Genomic DNA, 24,919 nt, shown 5'->3' with positions numbered 1-24,919 from the left:
CTTTCACAGCAAGTGGGGTCTTTAACTCTCCTTATGGATAAATTAAATAATAGCCTCCAACCATGAAGCTGGCAAGTCCTTGTTAGACAGAACATAATTAAAAACACAAGTTAGTATTGGTGTTAGTTCTTCTATGGCACATTTATACATTTCATTGGAGATTTATTGTTTTTCTTCATTTGATGGCTTACCTAACTTCTGTTTCCAAAATCTCTGCTGTCATCTGGAGGGAATCATCTCTGGATAAGAGAGGCAAATATAGGCTGGCGAGAAAAGCTTTGGTTTGTGTCTTCGATTCGCTGTACATAACAGAATGATGCAAAAGCATCTGCTAATTCGTTTGGACGTGAAAGTTTTTTATGTTGAGAACGGTTAACCTGGACAAGTAATCAGGGCCTTACAGAGCTTAAACACCAACAATAGACAGGCTCTGTTCCGCATCTCATAGATCCATTTAGAAAATCTTAGCAATCCTTTAGCTTTATATGTGAGAAGGTTATCCAGGGCTGTGCTTGTTTCTAACAAAAATAAAGTCTTTATCATTCAGGTATTTATTTCTCCAGGGGCCCAAAGTTCTAACTCTGACATCATATCATTAAGCATTTAAATTTCTTTTTACCTTTTTGGACCAGTTTTTTGCAGGTGTTCTGTATAGTCTCCAGTATTCAGTATCAGTGATTACATTAGCTATTTTCTAAAGAAATCATATTCATTTGGGCCATAGGCATTTAATAAGGATATCTGCATCTTTACTATGGTGCCAGTTATCATAACATATCTCCCAAATTTATCCTCTGACTTTGTCGCTCCTGTTTTTTTCAAATGAAGCACCCACCAATCCCCTCTTTCATTTGTTGTGCTCGGTTTCAGATAAGTGGGTTTGCTGTACAAAAAAATTAAAAAAACCCTCTCCTACTTGCCTTTGTGAAAATGGCGAGCACAAACACACATGAAGGGAAATATGGTGTTGAAAGTGATGTCCTTCATCTCACCGCTGCGACCCAGGCCATGCCACGCCTCTTTGTTACTTTGTTACTTGTTGCTCTACAGTCCTGGACCTTGGTTGCTGGATTTCTGCTTCCATGATGCTCCAGATGTTGTGTACTGGTGAAAGGTCTGGACTGCAGGCAGGCCAGTTCAGCAGCCGGACTCTTCTCCTGTGAAGCCATGCTGCTGTGATGGATGCAGGATGTGGTTCAGCATCGTCTTGCTGAAATCTGCAAGGCCTTCCCTGAAAGAGACGTCTGGATGGGAGCAGATGTTGCTCTAAAACCTCCATGTACTTTTCAGCATTGATGGCGCTTCACAGATGTGGAAGCTGCCCACGCCATAGGCACTAATGCAGCCCCATCCCATCAGAGATGCAGCTTTTCACCTGTCCACTGATAACAAGCTGGATGCTCCCTCTCCTCTTTAGTCTGCAGGACACGCCGTCCATGCTTTCCACAAACTAGTTCACATCTTCATCCAGGTTTCCACTTTGCCTCAGACCATTTTAAATGAGCTTTGGTCCAGAGAAGACGGAAGAAGCTGGTTCTGGATCCTGTTCACATCTGGCTTCTTATTTTTCTGAAATTGTTTCACAGTTTCAGATCCAGTTTGTCTCAGATTGGTGAACCTCTGTCCATTTTTCCATTGAGAGACTCTGCCTCTCTGAAATGCTCCTTTATACCCAGGCAGGTTTCTGACCTGTTGCCAGATAACCTGATTAGTTGTCAAATGCTCCAGTTTTTCCATCACATTTTCCATGAAATGGATATAAGTCTTAGTTTCAACATCTAATATGTTGTTTATCTTTGTGAATAAGGTATGGCTTGATGAGATTTATCGATTATTTAATTCTGTTTTTATTTACATTTTACACAATGTCCCAACCTTGTTGGAATCGAGATTGTGTAAAGTACCTTTTAAACATCAATACCCCCCCCCCCAAAGTACTTTATACAACAAAGGTTAAAATGACCAAAACAATTAGATGAATCAAATGATGTTAAGACCACATTACTCACCGACCACATATCCCAAGGTACAGCTGTCTGAAAGGAGCATAAGACATGTCTTTAACGAGAAAAATAAGGTCACTAAGATGTATTTTAAATAGATTCGAACCAAGAACTGTGTCCCATTACTTTAACTGTAACAGATAAGCCAGGGTTTAAACAAGACTGGATTCAGTCTTATAGTCTCCTCCCTGCTGTTTAGATGGAAGCTTTCAGACTAATAACAGCCCTGCTGGTGCTGACATGCTTCTGTTAAAGATATACCTGTGGGATGGGTGAAACACTTTCATCGGGCTGGAAATCATCAAAGTCTAGGTCCAGCAGAGACTGTCCAGGTCGTTCGTTGGGCTGTGGAAGACGGCATGTTGAAGAAGGTCAAAAGGCTTAAACAGTGCTAAGTAACTGTCTGTTTGTACTAACCTGTGATGGTGAAGGCGCTGGAAGAAATTCTCCACCAAACAAGTCGATGATCTGCTCTTCTGCTACCTCCTTGGTGGGTGTGACTTTTGGTGGAGGGGGCACTGGTGGTCCCTTTTTCAGCTGCCAGAAGAGACAATGAGCTCTTAAAACTCAGATTTAAATATCATCAAGTATGGGTTGGGTTTGAAAGAGAGCTGGCTGTAAAACTACAACACTACTAAATGCCACAGCTGCTTTTATGGTGACTTCACGACTAATTTTAGATTTTAATGATAGCATGCACTTCACCACTTTCAGCTGGTTTCATCCTGGAAGATTGAAAATAGTCCTGTGACTACAGTAAATATTAGACCAGATCAATCATAATAAATGTGTTTTCTGACAAAAGTGACAAATTAAGTTTATTTGAAACATTAAACAGCCAACAGTCACTGGTTGATGTGGCGATTGAACTTTGTCTTTATGACTAAAAAATACTTATAAACCCTAGTCCTTTAATGACCATCCAGTCTACAAAGTCCAGCAGGAACCAGATGGTTCACAAACATAAAAATGTATAATATTGTACAAGTCTGCATGAGAAACGCACATGTGAGATTTGTTTTGGATAGAAAAAGATATTGAGGAGCAGTTACTTCAAACTGTTGAAATCTCAACTGTTTCACTGATGAAGACCTGGAACCTCATTCAGCTGTAAGAGTTTTCTTCAATTATAACAAAGTCCATGTGATGAAAGAACCACAAACCTCAACAAGACCCTGTACCTTGGTACGACTTGAAACCTCGATACGACCTAGAATCTCAGTAAATCTAGAACCTCAGTAAGTCCCTGAACCTCTAAAAGACCTCGAACCTCATTAAGTCCCTGTACTTCAACAAGACCCTGAACCTCAGTAAAATCTGGATCCTCTGTAAGACCTAGAAACTCGCTAAGTCCCTGGAACATCGTGGGGGCAGCAGCTTGAGCAGACTTCCCTCTTCCTGGCCACTTTTTTCAGCTCATCCGGGGATACTAAAGGTGTTTCCAGGCTAGCCAAAAGAAGTAGTCCCTCCAGTGTGATTTGGATATCCTGGGGCCTCCTCTTGGTGGAACGTGCCCAGAAAGCATCCTGACCAGATGCCCAAGCCATCTCACCTGGCTTCTCTGGATGTGGAAGAGTCATGGCTCTACTTCAAGCCTCTCCTGGATGACTTATCACCCAACTCTAAGAGAGACCAGAGCCAGAAGTCTAACCAAAATCCTGAACCTTGGTAAGACCCTGGACCTCGGTACATGCACGTTTTACACGTGTGCACGTTTCACACGCGTATACATTTACACGTTTCACGAACACGCATACTATATATGTGATGATTGTTTTATTCAAACAGGCATTTATAAGATTTTATGGTTGAAATGATCCAAGAATGAATCTGAGTTCAAAAGATTAAATTTTTACTTTCAGGTGTTTCAATAATTCAGCTCTTTAAGAGAAAATAGATTTACTAGTTAATGATTTAGGAGAGAGATTTTATAAAAAAAAATAAAATTACAATAAAGATCATCAGATCACAAAACAGCTGAATTCAAACTAAATCTTTATTTCTACTTTATGCTGATGCTTTTCCAGCTGAAAGCAGCTTCACTTATTAATTGAGTTTCCAGCTGTCACTGGGTTAATAACAGAACCAGAACCACCAGGACCCACTAAAAACACACTAAAAGACTAGGCACGAAACACAAACACAGACACTATGTTCGTAGAGCTGGAAACTAAAAGCTGGCCAACATCAATGACATGAATCAGGACAGCAAAGAACTGATGTTTCAGGTTCACTCACCCATTAACAGACAAAAGAGTGCAGAAAAGAAAAGAATGGAGTTACAATGAAGGTCAAACACACCAAGTATAAATGATCAATATCTGTCATCAGTCATTAGCTGCTAGTCACAATCATTAATCATCAATCTCTATCACTGATTGATTGCTGATAGTTTAATATTGGTAACGAGTTAGTAATTCTGCGTACACCTGCGTGGATCTAGACCCAGGTAGATTTACAGATACCTGAGTTGGGGATTTGGGGCGTGGTGGTCCAGGTGAGACAGGGCGGAGCATGTGATTGGAACTAGCATCTGGACTTTCAGGTGGGCTCTCATCTTCTGGTGGTGAGGGGGTTCTTGCAAGACGCAGTGGTCCAGAATCACTGTGGAACAAGACAGAAAATACCTGAGGTCCTCTTTCTAATTGGCCCATTTCAGATGTTATGAACCTGTCTGTCATACAATAGCAACACCCATCTCCTCACATCATCACCAAGCTCACAAACTCAGAGACAACACACTGACAAATACACACTACACAGAACAACCAGTCAGGTCTTTCAATGCGAACGGAAAGTTTGAGATTACCTTGGTGCTCCTTGAATAGTGAACATTTTGTCAGAGTGCTGTTCAGCTAGTTTCGTCATCACTTCATAAAGTTCCTTGCACACCTAGAGAGTAACAGGAAGTTAGTGAGGACCATCTCCTATAAACCAGTGGTTCCCAAGTTGCCTCGGGGACCCTCTGTGGTTTTTGGGGCACCCCTTTGCTACAGACTGACTTTGCATCATCATAACTCCAGATAAACGATTTTAGAACAAGGAAGATCTTCCTCCTGGAAGAAGTGTTTCCGTGGAAACCAGAAGATTTGATGATGATCCATGAATAGAAGGCGCTAACAACTCATACCCTCCAACCAGTCAAACGTACATACCCTGTTTTAGATCATAGCATCAGCTCCAGATCCATGTTGCATCGAGAACCAGACTCAAAACCAGACCCAGAATCAAAATCAGAATCAGAACTAAAAACAGAACCAGATCCAGAACATCAGGACTAACCAGCACAACAAAGACCAGTACAGGATGTTGCTGCTGGGTAAATCTGCTGGAACATCCCAGATGATGAAGATGTGGTCTGTCAGTGTAAAGTCTAACCTGGAGAATTGGGTTGTTTTTTTTTTCTTTTGTTGGTTTTGTTTTGTTTTGTTTTTTCTACCTTGTCCTGTCCAGCATGGCGGCGTAAGAATGATGGTCTGGGTATAAGGCTCCTCATCAATTTTTTTAAAAATCTTGTTTATTTTGAATGATGGAATTCACATAATCTTGCTGGACCTGACCGGAGGGGACGGGAAAGAAAGAATAGTGAAGAGATGTATGTATGCATGTACGTATATATGTGTGTATATGTGTATATAAATGTGTGTATGCATGTGTGTATACATGTGTGTGCGACTGTGTGAAAGAGATTATAATAAGTATTTTTTTTTAATTGCTGTGTTATCTGTTTCGGTGTGTGAAGACATGCTTTATTTTATTATGCAAGTATTACTTTTTTTTTATCATGTAAAGCACTTTGTGTTGCCTGCAGCATGGAAAGCACTTTATAAATAAAATTTGATTTGATTTTAAATGGAAAGTAGAAAAAAGAGAGAGAGGACAAAGATACAATGCAATGGACTGGTGACCTGTCCAGTTGTGCCTGCCTCTCACCTGTTAAATCAAATCAGTCTTTATTATATAGCGCTTTCACATACCACGAGGTACCCAAAGTACTGCACAGGTAAAATAACAACACATAAAAACATCAAAACAATAAAACAAGCAATAAAAAAAGGAAAGGTAGCACAAAGCCTGGCCTGATGGTGGTGCTCTCTAGAGTTAAAGCCAATGTAAAAAGATGAGTTTTAAAAAAGAGATTTAAAATCATTCAATACCCCTCCTCCTTGCTTTCTTCTTCTTGGGACAATCCTTTAAATTCCTTTAGCTTTCTTCACCTCTGTACATTTCTCATTTATTTACTTATATAGCACATTTTTATGAACAAGAAATTCAAAGTGCTTTACATAAAACATTAAAAGCATTACAGGTGGTATAAAGAAAGCATTAATGCAGGAGAGGTGAGTTATCATCTTTTCACCTCTTAATCCAAATGCCTGCTGTTGTGATGCTTTCTGTGTGAAATGTTCATTTCCATCATCTGAACAACATGTTTCCACCTGATGACATGCAGACTGTAGCATACTGTCTGTGGCATGATATGCAGTTTATCTTCATACCCTAACCCTTCTGGGATCATCCCAGTTGTTAGCTCATTCAGCTAAGGCCACGCTCCATGATGTTGGAGCTGAAATCTCTTCATACTCCTGATGCCAACACAGGACAGACTTCTGAAACTTTCTAATTTGAATTGTCTTGTTTTAAAGAAGAAAGATGATAAGCTCACCAGGGAGATCTCACGGTGAAACTTTGCCTCCAGACTCGTCACACTCTTAAAGGTGCTGATGTAGAAGCCGACTCGGCTGCAAAACAGAAAAAGAGAAACTTGTTTAAGTACAGTCTGAAGAACTGGAGGTTAGCCTCTGGAGTTATTATCCAACATGTTGGGAAGATCACCATCTCCATCAGTGGAGCGCAGGGTGTGTTTTAATGTCTGTGAGAATCAGTCTTCAGATGTTTTAGAACCCAAACTTTTTGGAAACATGCTGAACATAATGAGTATTTGGGGTCAGGAGAAGAAAACAATGATGAAGTGATAATTCCAACTGTTGTGATTGTGGAAGCAGGAGAACAGGTGGAAAGACCTAAACGCTAGCGATATTACACTTGAGTCTGTCTGCTTGAGCATGGAACACGGAAGTGTTGCGAGTATTGTTCCGATACGTTGGTTCAGCAAAAGTCACGTGACCCCACCAACTGAGGCCTCGGAAAAGCTTCGTCACGGACGGAGCATGAACTGATCGGATCAAAGTGAACTTTTTTAAACGGCCTCAAGAACAAGAACAGGAATGTATAACAAGCTTTACTTTGCTCTGTCACCGCTTTGCTGTTACTCTTGAGCGAGGCGTCGTATAACCAGACAGTAAGTTGAAACTCCAGTGTTCGTTTTTCAAATTTAAACTATTTGCAGAGCAGTGTCATATTTTCTGAGTACAACTTCACTCTTATTATGGTCTTTAAATGTGCGCAAATATAAACTTTATGTTCATATAGACTCTGATACAATACAATTTATATTTGCAACATCTGGAAAAAAAAATCATAATTCTGAAAGCATGGCAGGGATTATTTTACCGTGACGGTGATCATTTGTGTAGTGGAAACCTTGAACACATTCAGCTTCATAGCAGCATAAAGAACATACCCGGGAGGCTGAACAGGCTAAGTTAGCATAACAAGCAAGTTAGTGGTGTGCAGGGTCACCAGGCTCATTGAATTCTTCATCCTCGTGACATTTCTGAAAAACCCCGCCATCGTCTTCAGCTGCGTGTTTTACTGCCTGCAGGTTGTAATCTGCAGAACAAGATTTTCTTCTTGGGGGCATTTTGTTTGTGTTCAGTCTTTCTCAGTTTTCTTTAAGTTAATGTTTTAGTTCATTTTTCAGTAAAACAGGAGCAGCAAATACCGTAGTTATCACAAGCCTAGAGCACTCTCCCGTGGCTGTAGACGGTGATGTTTACTCCCTGGTTCATGTCAGTCGGTATGAACCAACATTTACAAACATGTTAAGTGATTAAAATTTTTAAACAGATTAATCACAGCTTACAAATTAATAATCATGATTGATCATGATTATTCACCATTTGTGACTATGTCTAAAATCTGCCTGTTTTTACTGTACTGTAGAAAGAGCAAGCCAAAACTTAAATCAGTTCTATGTTTCATAAAGTCTAGACCTTAAAATAGGGGTCTCATCTGTGCACCCTTTTCCTGGTCAATACCCCTGTCTGGCCCCCCATCAGAACTTTTCTAGACCCACTCCTGCATAGCTGAAGCATAAAACCTGTCTACCACCAGCCAGCTACTGTGTTAGAGAAGGTCCTGCTCTGATTTGTATTTTAGAGGCTGTTCATAATTTCTTTCACCACATTCATGGTCCCTACATGGCCAACATCTGCACAGCAGCAACGATCTCAAGAAGACGTCTCCTCGTTTCCTTCTGCTGTTTCACTCTCACTGGATATCTGAACCTGATCTATCTTCATAGATGTGTACATGTCTATCTGAGGACTAGTAGATTTTACAGCTGTAAAAAGCCTCATTAATACTGAAAAGTTATAGGAAATAAAGGCATTCTTCAGCTTGACTAAAAGGGGTGAGCATCTGCTTGACCTTTCTTAGCATCAGCTCTTTATACATCTGACCAGCAGAGTCCTGTTCAAGTACAATATTACTTGCTTTGTAAATTGTAAGTTCTGGTTTTTCTGGTCTTTCACATTCATATTGCCAAAAATGCAGATAAGCCCCAATGACAAAACACTCTGAAGATGAGCCTTCTAGAAAATCTGAAGGATGTGACTGTCCGGTCTAAAGCTGCTCGATTTCCTATGACAAAACATTCTTTGCTGCAGCTTTTTGGTCTTACTGAGTGCATAGGCCTGAAATGACAGCTAGTCATCAATGTCTACTTCTAGGTAAATATAGGTTGATACCCGCTCTACTAACTCACATTTATCATAGATGGGGTAACAACTATAACTTTCTTTTGAAAATCTACAATAATCTCTTTAGTCTTTTTAACACCGATCTCAAGAAAGCTATCTGCACACCACTGGAGAAAACCATGTACCTCCTTTTCAAATCCTTCCACTGACATAACGTCTGCCTGTAAAAAGACAACCAGTGCCGTACTTAAATACCTCTTACTTAAATTGACAGTCATTTGTATATAAGGTGACAACACACACCGTTGAGGTGCTCCTGTATTTATGTTCCTCATTGACAAGGTACGTGTTGAATCTGACCTGCTGGCTACGCTCAGTAAAAAATTCTGTACCCATAAAATCAGCATAGGATAACCTCCCAGGTGCAACCGCTTTTTCACCATCATATGAGGTTGGATTGTGTTAAATGCATTACTGAAATCGATAAATACAATCTTGACCAACTTTTTTGCCTGTTCAAGATGCACATACAAATCAAGTTCAGTAACCCATCCTCAACCGCCCTCCCAGCCTGATATGCAAATTGATAGGGGTCCAGAGAAACTGTAACCTCAGAAAGAAGTTGTTTTACGACAATCTTTTCAAAACATTTCATTATGGTGGATGTAAGTGCCACTGGGTGCAGATCAGTTAGCTCTAGTGGCTTGTTGTTTTTGGGAACTGGAACTATGAGGGATTTCTTCCACATGCCAGGAACCTTTAGTTTCCTATTGCTGATACCTTCCGGCCTTACTGGGATTTACACCTCTGAAAAGGGCTTTCATGTCAACAGACCTATTACAGTAATATGGGCCCCAGTCATGCTTCTCAGATCCCTGTCAACTAGTCGCTGTTCTGTCTTAAAATCATGTAAATCAAACCTACAATAAAAACCATTCTGTTTAAGCGCCATGTCCATCTCATTTTTTTGCAACCATAGGCATCCAAACACTTTTAAACACTTTTAGGCTACTGAACACATGCAAAGCATGCTGGGAAGCTCCACCCCCCATCTTCAACATGTTACAATTATGTGTAGCTGATTTTAGCTTTTCTCCGCCTCTAATTCAAACACATCAGTTACATATTCTGTGAAATTGGTCTTCTTTTTTTTACATTTACAGTGTGTTTCTCACTGTTAGTTGGACTAAAGGTCATGAAACGTATGACATGTATTTATTGTTACTATATATTAATTAATCGGAGGTGACAAGGCGGTCCAGGAGCTGTGATCACTTCCAAATCAGTTGGGATGTCTCAAGGAAAAATGTGCAAATACATAGATATGCACAGATTCATACATCTGAATATTTTTGGGTGTACACCATCTATCATACATTTAGTATTAAAACTGTGAAGTCCTTTGCAGGGTTGACACACAGGGACCCCCGCCTGTGCTTCCATGTTGGAAGACGTGTCGTGGGATTGAGGAGGTCTTAGAAGTAGTACTTATCTTCCACCGACCCACAACGTCCCGAGTCAAGGTCAGCAGCCCCAGTGTTGACGGAGCACTGCTTTCCCCTCCTGAGCCGCCGGATGGTGGACCCGAATCTCCTTGAAGCCGTCCAGAAGTCATTCTCCATGACCTCTCCAAACTCCTCCCATGCCTGAGTTTTTGCCATAGCGACCACCGAAGCTGTGCTCCGCTTAGCCCGCCAATACCCAATCAGCTGCTTCTGGAGTCCCACAGGCCAAAAGGGGCTGATAGGACTCCTTCTTCAGCTTGACGGCATCCGTTACTGCTGGTGTCCACCAACAAGTTCGGAGATTTCCACTGCAACAGACACCAACAACCTTAGGGCCACAGCTGCGGCTGGCCGCCTCAACAATGGAGGCACGGAAAACAGCCCACTCGGACTCAATGTCCCCCGCCTCACCTGGGATATGGTTGAAGTTCTGCCGAAGATGGGAGTTGAAACTCTTTCTAAAAGGGGACATCGAACTGCGGCCTAGAGTGTCCTGGTGCCAAGTGCATATGTGCACACTCTTATGTCTGAACAAGGTGTTTGTTATGGACAGTCCATGACGAGCATAGAAGTCCAACAACAAAACACCACTCGGATTCAGATCAGGGGGGTCATTCCTCCCAATCACGCTCCTCCAGGTCTTGCTGTCATTGCCCACATGAGCATTGAAGTCCCCCAGCAGAACGAGGGAGTCCCTGGAAGGAGTGCTCTCCAACACCCCCTCCAAGGACTCCAAAAAGGGTGGGTACTCAGAACTGTTGTTTGGTGCATAGGTACAAACAACAGTCAGGACCCGTCCCCCCACCTGAAGGAGGAGGGAGGCTACCCTCTCATCCATCGGGGTAAACCCCAACGTACAGGAATCAAGTCTGCTTAGACACAGTTCTAGACTGATCCTATGCTAACACCAGTTCAGCAAGTAAGTAAGCCTTGTATATCCAAGCCTTTCTGTCTGATTATGGCATCTGTGGCGTGTGGCAGGTTCTGCTTCCCTAGGACAGGGACGATTTGTTCTTTTTCCATGTCCATCACACATACTCCAGAAGAGATTACTTTTTCATTGATAAACATCTTCTCGCACTGATCCATTCCTGTATCTACCAAAGCATTGTCCTCTCAGATAATCCCCCTATCACTTTAATTATGTCTTTCCCTGACCTCCCACTGGAAATGTAGATATTGGTGGTTCAAACTAAACTCTGCTGCAAGATGACAACTTTGTTTAATTCACGAAGAAAGAGATAACATTTTTTATAACTACCAATTTGTCACCTGTCACCTCCAGTAGAGCCTGCCCCAGAGTTCAGATAATCGCATACTCAGTTTAAACAGAAATCATGTGGTGAATAAAAGAGACTGGCAAACACTTCACTGATTCCTGGAACCCAGACCGGGATAAGAAGCACCTGGAACTTGAAAACAAACTCAATCTGCTCTTTACAACTCAGCTGAAAATTTACACCAAAAGCAAAAGTTAGCTTTATATTCATGGTAATAAACCTTTTAAACACTGGCCAACCACCTCTGAGGCATCAGTCATTCATCATGTCAAATTCCCATATAGTTCAACCACTTGAAATCACCTACAAATCAGTGAAGCTTTAGGAGATTTATACTCTCAACTCTATATCTGTGAAGCTCAAAGTATACAAAATTTGAATGGCAATTTTCTGAGTAAACTTAACCTTCCGAAACTCTCAGCTGCTTTCCGACATAGTTTGGATAAATCCATATCTTCCAGCAGAATCTCTGTTGTGACTGAGATGTGGATATCTTCTAACTGCCGCCAACTCCGTGCAGAAATGTCTGATGATGCCTCCATTACTTCCAGGTGTGTGTGGTCTGACTCACCAATCCCAGAGCGTTGGTAGTTCATCCTGCAGACCAACGTTCAGCTCATCGAAGACTCTCTGAGCCTTCTTCAGCTCTTCTTCTGCCTGCACACAAACACTGTTTACTTACCTGACATCAGCATAAAACACACAGAGATACACACGCACAGGTACAACACCAGCAGAAACCAACAAAGGAAATGGCCCAGATCTTATTATATCCACATTTTCTTACAATTGCTACTTACTTTATAGCCAAACCTCTTACTTAAATTTTCAGATAACTCAGATTTGGAAATGGAACACTACTGATTTAAATAGATACAGGCTAGTTTCCAAATTGCCTGTCTTGTCTAAGATTTAAGGGTATGTTAATAATAATCAACTCAGGGAGCATTCCCACCAGCCTTTAAAATCCGCGTCTGTTTGCTGGGAAAGTCGCTTTGTTTGGAGCATTGCGAAGCATAAACGAATTCTGATTCGAATCAAAGAAGAAGACGTCCAACTACAAACGCAGGTCTCAGTCCATTTCAAGAGGACCAAATACAGGGAGCAGACTACAAAATAAAGTGCATTATGGCCATAACTTAACCTTAACTAAGAGGTGGCTTAACAGGGACCCTTGTGCCAGTGAAAATCCATTGTAAAAAATATTCGAAGTATGGAGCGATTGACTTTCAATCTAAGGATTCAAAAGGAAAAGGGTGATGCCTGTTAGAAGAAGTGGGACATAAACCTCTCTGAAAAAGTTAACAATGTATCAGATTAAATGCTTTTCTGTTATTCTTGTCATATAAAAAAAGGCTTAATTAGTCATTTTCTTTTTCAACTTAGGCAACACTTGTTAAATCCCATATGTTTTGTTTACTTTTTTGTTTTGTTGACTGTTTCTTTTATATGTCTTTTTTTCTTCTGTAAATAATAAAAATGCTTGGAAAAAATAACATTTTTTAAAAAATAAAGTGCATTAAGGTACAGCGCACGGCATTGTGGGTAAACCCTGCCAAAACATTTGTGCGTGTGGGACGGTAGATGGCTCTGGACAGGAGAAATATCTCGTGGTCATACGTGGAAGGATTTGGCAAAAATTCAGATCGAATTCTGATCTGCCGCCAGGATCTGATGTAGCTCCATGTTTAGCTGTTATGTTCTAGAAACCAAAGTTGTTCCACATTAACCAACAGATGAACCAATTGTCTTCTTCGCCGTGTGTCTTGTTTTCTTTAGTAATTCCTGGTGCAGCTCGGCCTTTGGTGGAGAGTGGAACAGGTTATTTAAAAGGTCTGATTCATTTGAGTCATGCAGCATGAACACAGTATTAGTCTGGAAGAACGTTTTGTAGGGAAATTTTCAATATATTGTTCAGCCCTAATATACAAGTCATATAAGTCATAGTTCATTGTTCTGGAATCTGATACAGCTGCCAGTCTGTCATGCCACAATATGAAATTACATGAGTAATTTTACTGCCATCATGAACTTTGGTTCATAGTCAACATTTTGCTTATTGACAGTATGCCTTAAAAACTTAAAAACTCCCTAAGGGGTTAATTCTATATTGAAAGAGCTGGAAATACATTCACCGACCCATCGCTGCTTTTAGTTACTTTTTATACTCGTTCATGTTCTTAGTTTCTTTTCATTTTGTTTTTATTTGCGATTGTGTCTTCTTTGTGGGTTGTGGTGCTTTTCTAGACCAAGAGTCCCTTAAAAGGGGGGGTCTATGACCTCAAGTATATCTTCCTGGTTAAAGATTATTAAAATAAATAAATTAGAAAACACGTGGACTGGTAGAATGAAGAACAGAGCCTGTTATTGTCTCTTTTTCTAATCCAGGTCAGGTTTAACCACAGAAAACAGATTTACCTTAATTATTTTGCGATCACTCTTTATCCCAGATGCCTGCAGAGTTTCTACGTGATGACGAGCACTGTCGTAGTCAATGAGTTTACGACTTCTTTTGGCCACACGAGTCTGAAATCACACACACTTATAGAATCCTGTTACTTTTTATCTTTTAACCAAAATTAAAGTGATTTTTACCTTCAGGTCTGGAAACTGCTGCAGGTACTCATCCAGGTTCAGCAGAGTCGAGTCCACCAGTTTGTTATGGAAGTCTTCCCACAGTGCATCACAGTCCTACCGGAAACACACAGGCACAGTCTCATGGTGTAGAAGAATATGCTGCACTTTAGAAAGTCCTCAAAGTCGAGCTCTGCCCATATCTATGGATAATCAGCTGCTCAATCAGCTGTTTCTATCTTGAACATTTGATCCTGATCCACAAAACCAAGAAAGCATCTGAATAAAGTCCAGAAAAAGTCTGATGACATTTAAGGTCAGTTCAACCATTTCAGGATCAGAATCAGACGTTTTATTGATCACAGATTTGAAAACTGCAGTGTTACAACAGAATTATAGAATAGGAAAAAGAATCAAAATGTAACAGGGGTACTGTCGTGGAGTGGTTGGCTGAGCTGGGAATTTTTTTAAAATTCCATGCTTTCAGCTGCAGGAAAGGTGTCGGTGGTGCCTCAGCCTGCTTGGGTCTTCCCCCTTACACCTGACCTGCATCTGGTATGAAGAAGGCTGGGTTCATCTAGTTGCAGGCTGCAACAGTTCCTTGCCAGATTGTGCTCTCCTGCACTGCCTGGGGACAGCTACGGGAAACTGCTGCATGCTGGTCTTTGTTGCCTTGGAGCGATATTCCTTGCCTGTCATCCCCTGCCTACATTATTCCACATCTATCTCCGCCTGTCTCAGCCTGCTTTTGTCTGCCCTCTCCTGTCTCCACTTCCTGGACGGATATTGTCTGCTTCTTTAACCTGCTGGTTGGCTGCGTGACCCTCTAAGACTGAAGCAGGACTTGTTAATTATTCCAACTTTCTGACTGTTGTGGCTCACTTTTTGGATTCATATAACTCTCCCTCTTGGCAGAACTGAACAATGCAATGAGCACCTCCACCCTCTGCTCTGCCGTGCCTGCCAGCTGGGTAAATAAATTCTTATTCAGAGTAATAAATGAGGTTTGTGTCTGCTCCGTGGGTCCATCATTATTTCCACACTATTGATGCGAACAAGGGCCCCCAGTTTTCAACCAGACCAGAGTTTGCTTCTTTGGTCCACACCAGGCATGAAGGGGCAGTAATACTGCTCCACATGGACCGGACTATCTGTGGAAGTGGACCAGGTTTCATTTAAAGTGGACCAAACAGAACCAGTGTGAATGCACCCTTAGAAAACCAACAAACTGAATAAGCTGAAGAACAGAACCTAAAAAGGGAACTATTTTGGGAGAGAGTATTTAATCATTTTGCACTCTTGTAAATACACTTAAAAATTCACTGATTATTCATGTATTGGGTGTGATTATTTATGGGTATTTCAGTTTAACAGGAACTCAGCTGGGTTTCTAGATTATCTGGAACAGGTCAGACAGGTACAGGATAACCTGGTACCCGGTGTGGTAAACACACAGAAGCTTCTCGTTACTGGGAACATTGACTGAGAGTAAAGGAAGTTAAAACAATGGTTCATGCTATTATTTATGTGCACATACTTCTGTGCAGAGTTTACCAACCTGAGTACTTCCTACATATGGATCAATGTCTACTATAGAACTCAGGGATTACATATGCCTCATTCAAGTAATGAGCATTTTGATAACGGACCTTCCCGATGGTCAGGACATCATCTTTTCCATGCCAATCTGGCTCATAGACTTCGTGCAGAGACTGGGTCAGATTGATGGATGCCTGCTGCATTCCTGGAAGAAAAAAATGACACGTTCACCACCATAAAAATGTTTTTAAAGCATAACTAGCAGATACATGTCAGATTTTAAAGCATGATTATACAATGCTTTGAAGTCTTCTTAAAACCAGCGGCAGAAACGTTTTTCCAATCAGCAGAGGCAGTGATGGTTTTAGCCTCAACACCTGGCTCCAACCAGCATGTTCAGCTTTCAGCGCTGTTTTCATTTTAATCTGTTCTAGAAGCGTCCATCACTCCTCAGGATGGACAGCCTTCACCCAAACAGGCTGCAGCCGCGTTTTAAAAGATAGCATGTTTACTTTATCCGGACCTTTCAGATTAACTGACCAAATCATGCCACTTTTCCACAGTTGATCCCACCGCCTTCTGACCAGGACTCCTCTGATCCGTTAACCTTGAACTTCCATGCACCACCAGTTCCCACCAGCCGACCCTTGTGGTTAATATCCATCATCAATGATCACGTCCCAGGTAAATCGTCCATTTCCCAGAATCATCCCAACTTTGCCATCATAACCAGTCAAAAATTTATTCAGTATTCCACCAAGTCCATCAGCTCCAATTATTTTCAACTCACTGATACCAATAAACCAGCACATGATCAGACAGCAGTAGAGCCCCTCAAGATGGCTCTTTTAGATATTAGACCACTTCCAGATAAATCCTTTATCATTAATGATCTGATTTTAGAAACAGGATCAACTCTCTCTTTTTTAACGGAAACCTGGCTTGGCACTGAGGCACCAGTTGTTCTCAACAGGGCTTCACTACAAAGTTTTCATTTTTTATTTTCCATCAGGGAAGGCCAGAAAGGCAGTGGAATAGCTTCAGTTGCTCCCAGATCAGTTTTAACCAAACCGATCCATATAAATAAATACTCTACATCTGAGCATCATGCTTTTGTTTTTAACAACCTGTATATTTTATGTAAGAAGTCTGAAGAAGTCTGGTGGGTCTCTCAGGAACTGTTCTTAAATGTTTGTACTCTTATCTCACAGATTCATTTTTTGTAAATATGGATACCTGCTCCTCAGAAATCCATGAAGTCAAATGTGGGGTTCCCCAAGGCCCAGTTCTAGGCCCACTTCTTTTTAATCTTTCCATGTTGCCTCTTGGGGACGTCATCATGAGACACAGCGTTGATTCCACAGCTATGCTGATGATACACAGCTTTACATCGCTGCATCTCCTGATGACCTGGAGCCAGTTAACATCCTTTTAAACTGGATTTTACATATAAAGTCATGGATGGCAGAGAACTTCTTACAGCTCAACCAGGACAAATCTCAACTTTTAATTATTGATCCTGAAGACAAGAGAGAGATCATTTTACCAGAATTACAACATTTTAAGCCTTCCCAGTGTGGGAGAAATCTGGGTGTCTTTTTGACTCTGAGCTGGAATTTGATCCACACATCAGAAATATAACAAAACTGGATTTTATCATCTTAAAAACATCACCAGAGCCACCCTTTTCTCTCTCTGCCAGCAGCGAGGTACTGACGCTTTTATTTCTAGTAGAATAGATTACTGTACGCCCTGCTCTCTGGTTTGCCAAAAAGGGTGTTTTAAAACTACAATTCCCCCAAGTGCTTTGGGTATGTATGTGTGTGTGTGTGTGTGTGTGTGTGTGTGTGTGTGTGTGTGTGTGTGTGTGTGTGTGTGTGCATGAGAAAGGGTAGGTGTGGATTTTTAATTGCTGTTTAATATTCTATTTATAGATTGTTTTTGTGTGCATGTTTATTATGTAAGGCATTTTGTGCTACTTATGTATGAAAAGTGTTTTATAAATAACACTTGATTTGATAAAAAACAGCGCAATGAAATACTTGATGTATTTGCTGTATGTATCACCTTTGATAGCAGACATGTAGGCCTTCATCTCTCTCTGCAGCCGAGAGCCTTCAGACTGATAGAACACAGAAAAAAGGTTATAAATCTGTAAACTCTAACCTAACAGCACACAGACTAATTTTCACATCTGACTTTAACCCTCTAATGCATAGATTATTTAAAAAAAACACATTTTTCACATACAGTATTAGACGTCTATAGACATGGACAGTGATGCTTTTCTTCATTTTCGATCTTATTTGGCTTTTTATTTTGCTTACTTATTTCCAGCTATTCTATTAAATATTATAAAAAAAACAATATATTGTCTCCTTTAATTAAAATACATATTCATTAAAATATAACTATAATTTTCTTTTCCAGTTTATCACTGAGGCAAATTTGGCAATTACACTGGATGTATGCATATGAAATTTGATCATTATTCTTCACTGAATGGCAGTGCATTAAATGACTCACTGATGTCCATGTCCAGCTGTTAAAGAGGAGGTGTCCATTAGTGGACACTGCATGAAAGGGTTAATTTTTGGATCAGATGGATAGATGTGCTGCTGCTCTCACACTAGTCAAACATGAACTAGGACTGGTGTAAAAACACTGATATGGGACCTGATCAGTCATTACTGACAGAAATCTATCTGTATCAAGGTCTCTCACCTCCTGCCGCTTGAAGTTGATAACCACTTGTTCAAACTGCTCATCTTTGGTTTCATCTGCTTTTCCCAGCTTCTGCAGGACCTGAGAAATAAATCAGAGTAGAAAAAATATTAAACTCATGATTTAAAATGAGATAAATGTTTTATAAGTAACCATGCAGTTTGAAAAGATGGATTTTTTGTCAATATAAAAATCATAAAATAGAAAATTTCTAGCTCTGTAATTAATCTGGGTGGCGTTAATTTGGCTTCTGGTACTACAGCGAGGAACCTTGGACTTATTCTGGACCAGGATCTGTCCTGTGACTCACATGTCAAACAGGTCTCTAAGACCACCTTTCTCCACCTTCATAATGTTTCCAGAATGAGAACCACCCTGTATCAGAAGAAAACAATCTGTAGATTGGTTACTTCCTGATGAGACTAATGATAATTGTTATGTCTCAGAAATCTTCTGAAAAGTCTCCAGATTTTCTGACTGCAGGTCTACTTCTGGTTCCTGGAGGTTCTAAAAGTAGAACAGGAGGCAGAGCCCACAGTTATCGGACTTTTTTTGTTTAGTTCAAATGTGTCAAATATTGCTGTCAGCAGAGCAAATGAAAAAAGAACTAAAAGTGTATGTTTTAAAAAAAAGAATCTCCTGGGTCGCTAAAGAGCTACCTCATATGAAAATGACAGGAAAATATCTGTCTTGAGCAAAACAAAATGTGAAGATAAATTTTACTTCAGTTTCAACCAATTTTTAACAAGTGATGCCTGAACCTTGTATTAATTGGGCAGCATGAACAGTTCCCACAGTTTTCAGCACAATGGACTGTTACCATAAATTAAGAAACATGGAGAGTTACTATGGCTTTTAGAAGCACGAAAGATTACCACGCACACAGATCTGTGGACAACAACCATGGATTCATGAACTGTTATCATCCATCCAATTTTTTCCACTTATCCGGAGTCAGGTCACGGAGGCAGCTGCTAAGCAGGGAAACGCAGACTTCCCTCTCCCCGACCACATTCACCAGCTCATCTGGGGGATCCTGAGGTGTTTCCAGGCCAGCCAAGAGATGTAGTCCATCCAGAAAGTACTGGATCTTCCCCGTGGCCTCCTCCTGGTCGGACGTGCCAGAGGAATACCACCACCCCAGAGCCTTAAGGAACTCAAGGCCCCACTTAAGGCCCGATAGGACTCCATCTTTAGCTTGATTGCATCCCTCACTGCTGGTGTCCACCAACGAGTTCGGAGATTTCAACCATGACAGCCAACGAAGATTTGAAGATCTGACAGGGGACTCCACCAGACGTTCCCAACAGACCCTCAAAACCCGCTTGGTTTTGCCAGGCCTGACCGGCATCTTCCCCCACCATCTGAGCCAACTCACCACCAGGTGGTGATCAGTTGACAGCTCCACCCCTCTCTTCACCCGAGTGTCCAAGATATGCAGCCACAAGTCTGATGACACGACTACAAAGTCGATCATCGAACTGCGGCCTAGAGTGTCCTGGTGCCAAGTGCACATGTGGACACTCTTATGTCTGAACAAGGTGTTCGTTATGGACAGTCCATGACGAACGCAGAAGTCCAACAACAAAGCACCACTTGGACTCATGCCCCTCCAGGTCTCGCTGTCATTGCCCGGTGGGCACTGAAGTCCCCCAGCAGAACAAGGGAGTCCCCGGATGATGTGCTCTCCAACACCCCCTCCAAGGACTCCAAAAACGGTGGGTACTCTGAACTGCTGTTTGGTGCATAAGCACAAACAACAGTCTAGACCTGTCCCCCCACCCGAAGGCGGAGGGAGCCTCCCTTTCGTCCACCGGGGTAAAACCCAACGTACAGGCGAAAGTCACCCTTTCGGGCTGAGCCCGACCGAGCCCCATGGGCAAAGGCCCGGCCACCAAGCGCTGACCTCCGTGCCCCACCTCCAGGCCTGACTCCAGAGGGGGACCCCAGTGACCTACGTGCAGGTAAGGGAAACCTGGGTCCATTGTTTTTATTCATCATAGGGGTCTGTTGAGATGGGCTTTGTCTGGTCCCTCTCCTAGAGACCTGTTTGCCATGGGTGACCCTGCCAGGGGTATAAAGCCCCCAATAACATAGCTACTAGGATCATCAAGATGCACAAACAGCAGCCGGACTCTTCTCCTGTGAAGCCATGCTGCTGTGATGGATGCAGGATGTGGTTCAGCATCGTCTTGCTGAAATCTGCAAGGCCTTCCCTGTAAGAGACGTCTGGATGGGAGCAGATGTTGCTCTAAAACCTCCATGTACTTTTCAGCATTGATGGAGCTTCACAGATGTGGAAGCTGCCCACGCCATAGGCACTAATGCAGCCCCATCCCATCAGAGATGCAGCTTTTCACCTGTCCACTGATAACAAGCTGGATGCTCCCTCTCCTCTTTAGTCTGCAGGACACGCCGTCCATGCTTTCCACAAACTAGTTCACATCTTCATCCAGGTTTCCACTTTGCCTCAGACCATTTTAAATGAGCTTTGGTCCAGAGAAGACGGAAGAAGCTGGTTCTGGATCCTGTTCACATCTGAATCTCAGGGTGAACTCTGTCCACAGACAGTGGTTTCTGGAAGTCTTCCTGAGTCCACGCAGTGGTTTCCAGTAGAGAATCATGTCTGCTTTTAATGCAGAAGATCATCAGCATCCAGCCCTGATTTTCATAGTTATGTCTCCAGATTATCAGATTATCAAATCAAACTTTATTTATAAAGTGCTTTTCATGCCGAAGGCACTTTACATGATAAAAACGCAATTCAGGCATATTAAAATAAAACAAGCCTTCACACACCAAAATAGATAACATAGCAATTTAAAAGAAAAAACTTATAATAATCTCTTTAACACACAGTCGCACACACGCGCATGCATACACACACAAAGTAGTTGCCACCCTCTACGATTCTACACAAACATGACTCCCTACTTTCTGTCTCTAAACCGAATGTAGGTATAAAATAACACAAGTAATAAACATCTGGCCTGATGCTGGTGTGAGGAAACAATATCATGGGGATCTGTCCACACCATCTCTGAATTTAGGTTCAACTCATTCCACATTCACCAGCTCATCCGGAGGGATCCCGAGGCATTCCCAGGCCAGCCAAGAGATGTAGTCTGTCCAGCGTGTCCTGGGTCTCCCCCGGGGCCTCTTTCCGGTGGGATGTGCCGGGAACACCTCACCAGGGAGGCGTCCAGGAGGCATCCTAACCAGATGCCCGAGCCACCTCATCTGGCTCCTCTCGATGTGGAGGAGCAGCGGCTCTACTCTGAGCCCCTCCCGGATCACCAAGCTTCTCACCCTATCTCTAAGGGAGAGCCCGGCCACCCTGCGGAGAAAACTCATTTCGGCCGCTTGTATTCGTGATCTTGTTCTTTCGGTCACTACCCACAGCTCGTGACCATAGGAGAGGGTAGGAACGTAGATCGACCGGTAAATCAAGAGCTTTGCCTTTTGGCTCAGCTCCTTCTTCACCACGACAGACCGATGCAGAGTCCGCATCACTGCAGACGCTGCACCCTTTTGCAGCTGAGGACCATGGTCTCGGATTTGGAGGTAAATAAATTAGTATCAAATAAAATTTAGTTAAAAGCTAAGCTAAAAAGGTCTGCAGCCTCTTTTTAGAAACATCAAATTAAAATATTATCTAGATGATGAAGATTCAATATCTTCAGTTTCACATTCAAGAACTTTTCTCAGAAACTGAACCTCCATCTATCTTCACTTCTGAGAGACTTTCCCTCTCTAAGGTGCTCGTCATATGACTGTTGATTATAATCCCGATTTGCTGAATATCCTGCAAGTGAGCTCATATGAAATGACCCATTTTCAACATTTAACACACACAACCCTTGTGTGTGTGTTCTTTGATGTTCTATGATGCACTTTGCTGTCACGTCTTCTCTGGACGAAGCTGCTCTAATATTTTCATCTAGCAGACGTGTTTCTTGGCCTCTGCAGCATCAACACAAACAGCCTTTAATGGCTTTGCTTCACCTGCTGTAAATAAAGCCACCTCAACAATGACGTCATCGTCCTACCCGCCGACCTTGAAGCAGGAACGTCAACATTTGTTTAAAATATAAAAACAAGTGACATGTGACGTCACAGACAGTGGCCTCAATGACGGTTAATCCACTGAAGGAGATTTTCAGCCAATCAAAACGCTTCGTTCGTTTCGGATGTTTTTTCATGTTTTTATGCTCTGATGTCTCCGGAAACATGGTGACGTCACCCTTTACGAGAATCAACAATGATCATCAATGAAACGATGTGAGTGATCAGAGACGCTCCGCAGGCCTCCATCCAGCCACACATCCACCTCCCGCCTGCCTCCACCGACCCCCGGCCCGCTGCCCTCCCCGGCCCGCTTCTCCTACCTTCTCCTGCGCTCTGTTCAGCCGCTTCTGCACGTTTTTAGCGAATATTCCCGTTTTGATTTCCGCCATGGTGACAGCAGAGACAGCGGAGGATTACAGACGATGACAGACGGAGGAGGCGAACGCGAGCGCGCGCATAGGTGGGAGGGGCTGAGCGATCAGCTGATTGGATGTTTGTCTTGTTTTCCTCTGCGTGAAATGAGCTTCCTGTGTGATGGGGAACCCAGGACCAGTCTGCTGCTCTAACATGAGACGCTCAAAGCTCTGAGATGCCTCAATGAACATTTATTTTCATGCAATATTTCTTTCAGTCTGTTTTTTTTATATAAAAACTGCTCTAAATTATTGAGAAACTAAATGTTTAAAAACTAATTAAATTTTTTTACTTTTAACCAAAAAAATGAGTTGATTCATTTTCTAACCAGTCAAAACTGAAATGGCAAAATGAGCTTCCCCACATACCTCTGCAGCTCCTGCGTGTCCACCAGAGTGGTTCCAGGGTTCAGATCCACCAAAGAGAAGAAAAACCAGTCTGCTAACAGTCTCCTGGTCTCCATCGTATACCCTGGATTATTCTAAATCCAGGCTTCAGGTTTTGTCAGCTGTGTTGCGGATAAACGTGCTGAAGGCATGAACGATGCTCTACTTTCTGCAGCTTCTTGGTCGGTTCATGCACCGTGGTGGTGTTTGTCTACCTGCTTTGAACAGAAAATGTTCTGTTTTATCAACAAGGATGGCTATTTACACAAATTAATATTACCCTGGATTTAAAAGTTACTCAACATTGTTCTTAAGTCACCTCTCTAAAACATTGTTTCTGTCCCAGTTTAGCCACATTTAAAAGCACATCTACCAGTCTGAGATTTCATCCTGTCTTTCCAAGAGGAATTTTCTTTACCCAATATAATAACACTTTGAAATTTGAGGTTTTGTATTTCAGAATAATTATTCCTCAAATATGTTAACTTATACTTAAAGGGAAAATTCTTTTTCTACTTTATTCTCATACTTGCACCTGCTAAGATAATCCATGTTACTTTACTCCCCACCTCTTCTACAAAGAGACTTAATATCATGCAATACATTCTGTCATGTGACATATACAACATATGATACGTGCAACAATACTCTGAATGTGCAATATATTTTTTGATTTGAATATGTTTCATTGTAATTTATATATTTCAGCTCGAACACTATACACATGTATAGTATACAGGTATATACAATTCATACTTATATCTGCAAATAACTCGAGTGTGCACATCTGTTTATTTCTGTAAATATTTTATACCTTAGATCTTTTATTTATTTATTTATCTTCTATACTGCTCTCTTTGCACTGACATTGGGGTTGGCTTAATCTCATTGTATATTCGTATAATGACAATAAAAGGCATTCTATTCTATTCTATTTCATTTTCTCTTCTGAGCCTGTTAAAGACAGAACTTCCTACCAGGGAAGCTTCTCTGACACTGATGAGACAAAAAAAAAAACTTGGATTTCAAAATACTTCTTACTCATTCCACAGATGGGCGCAGGAGGGGCGTGGCCATACTGATCCCTAAAGTAGTAAATTAAGAATTTCTTTTTAGTCAGTGTATATTTATTAAACTTTTTGTTTTACATAGAAAGCAACCCTCAATGCCAGAAACAAGACAAAAAAAAAAAAAAAAAAAAAAAGAAGGGGAAAACAAGGACATACAGCCACAGTTGTTATGCTAGAAAACAGACATAAAATATAATTTTAACTGTTCCACGTGGGACATAAAGGGACGCCATGTTAACTCAAACTTGGCCATTCAGTGTATATCTCATTTTTTCTATTTAAAAAAACACATAACATCACAGATCCATCTACCAAAAGAAGGGGAGAGGCCACTTTTCCAATTACAAAGAAAAGGTCACTGTGCCAGAAGGGAGGAACCGGCTATGCAGCTCAGGTGCATTTCTGAGGGAAATTTTATTTGTCAACACACCAAAGAGCCCAATGAAGGGGCATGGGTGAAGGATGGCTCCACAAACTGCTGAATCAACCTTCAAAAATTGAAGACCAGAATGCTGTTAAACTGGAACATGAC

At 41.6% G+C, this 24,919-nt stretch overlaps 1 protein-coding gene across 5 annotated transcripts in view; it reads right to left on the bottom strand.

Annotated features, from left to right (window-relative positions):
- The window catches only part of amph (amphiphysin), a 37,896-nt gene extending 14,887 nt beyond the window's left edge, over nt 1–23,009 (bottom strand). For 2 of the 5 annotated variants that reach the window (XM_041992444.1, XM_041992448.1), the window contains exons 1-13: nt 22,838–23,005; nt 18,450–18,530; nt 17,793–17,847; nt 15,836–15,930; nt 14,208–14,303; nt 14,031–14,138; nt 12,184–12,269; nt 6,670–6,745; nt 4,813–4,895; nt 4,469–4,607; nt 2,421–2,540; nt 2,265–2,348; nt 2,010–2,036 (exon numbers count right to left, since the gene is read on the bottom strand). In XM_041992444.1, coding sequence (XP_041848378.1) covers nt 2,010–2,036; nt 2,265–2,348; nt 2,421–2,540; nt 4,469–4,607; nt 4,813–4,895; nt 6,670–6,745; nt 12,184–12,269; nt 14,031–14,138; nt 14,208–14,303; nt 15,836–15,930; nt 17,793–17,847; nt 18,450–18,530; nt 22,838–22,906 — 1,119 coding nt within the window. In that variant the 5' untranslated portion in view covers nt 22,907–23,005. Of the gene's footprint in view, nt 1–2,009; nt 2,037–2,264; nt 2,349–2,420; nt 2,541–4,468; nt 4,608–4,812; nt 4,896–6,669; nt 6,746–12,183; nt 12,270–14,030; nt 14,139–14,207; nt 14,304–15,835; nt 15,931–17,792; nt 17,848–18,449; nt 18,531–22,837 lie in introns of all 5 variants that reach the window. The other 3 variants (XM_041992447.1, XM_041992449.1, XM_041992446.1) reach the window with 3 other exon arrangements.
- Between the last annotated feature and the right edge of the window lie 1,910 nt (nt 23,010–24,919).

Source organism: Melanotaenia boesemani, chromosome 8 (assembly GCF_017639745.1).
Source record: "Melanotaenia boesemani isolate fMelBoe1 chromosome 8, fMelBoe1.pri, whole genome shotgun sequence".
Taxonomy (NCBI): Eukaryota; Metazoa; Chordata; class Actinopteri; order Atheriniformes; family Melanotaeniidae; genus Melanotaenia; species Melanotaenia boesemani.
This window is presented reverse-complemented; position numbering and strand designations above follow the sequence as displayed.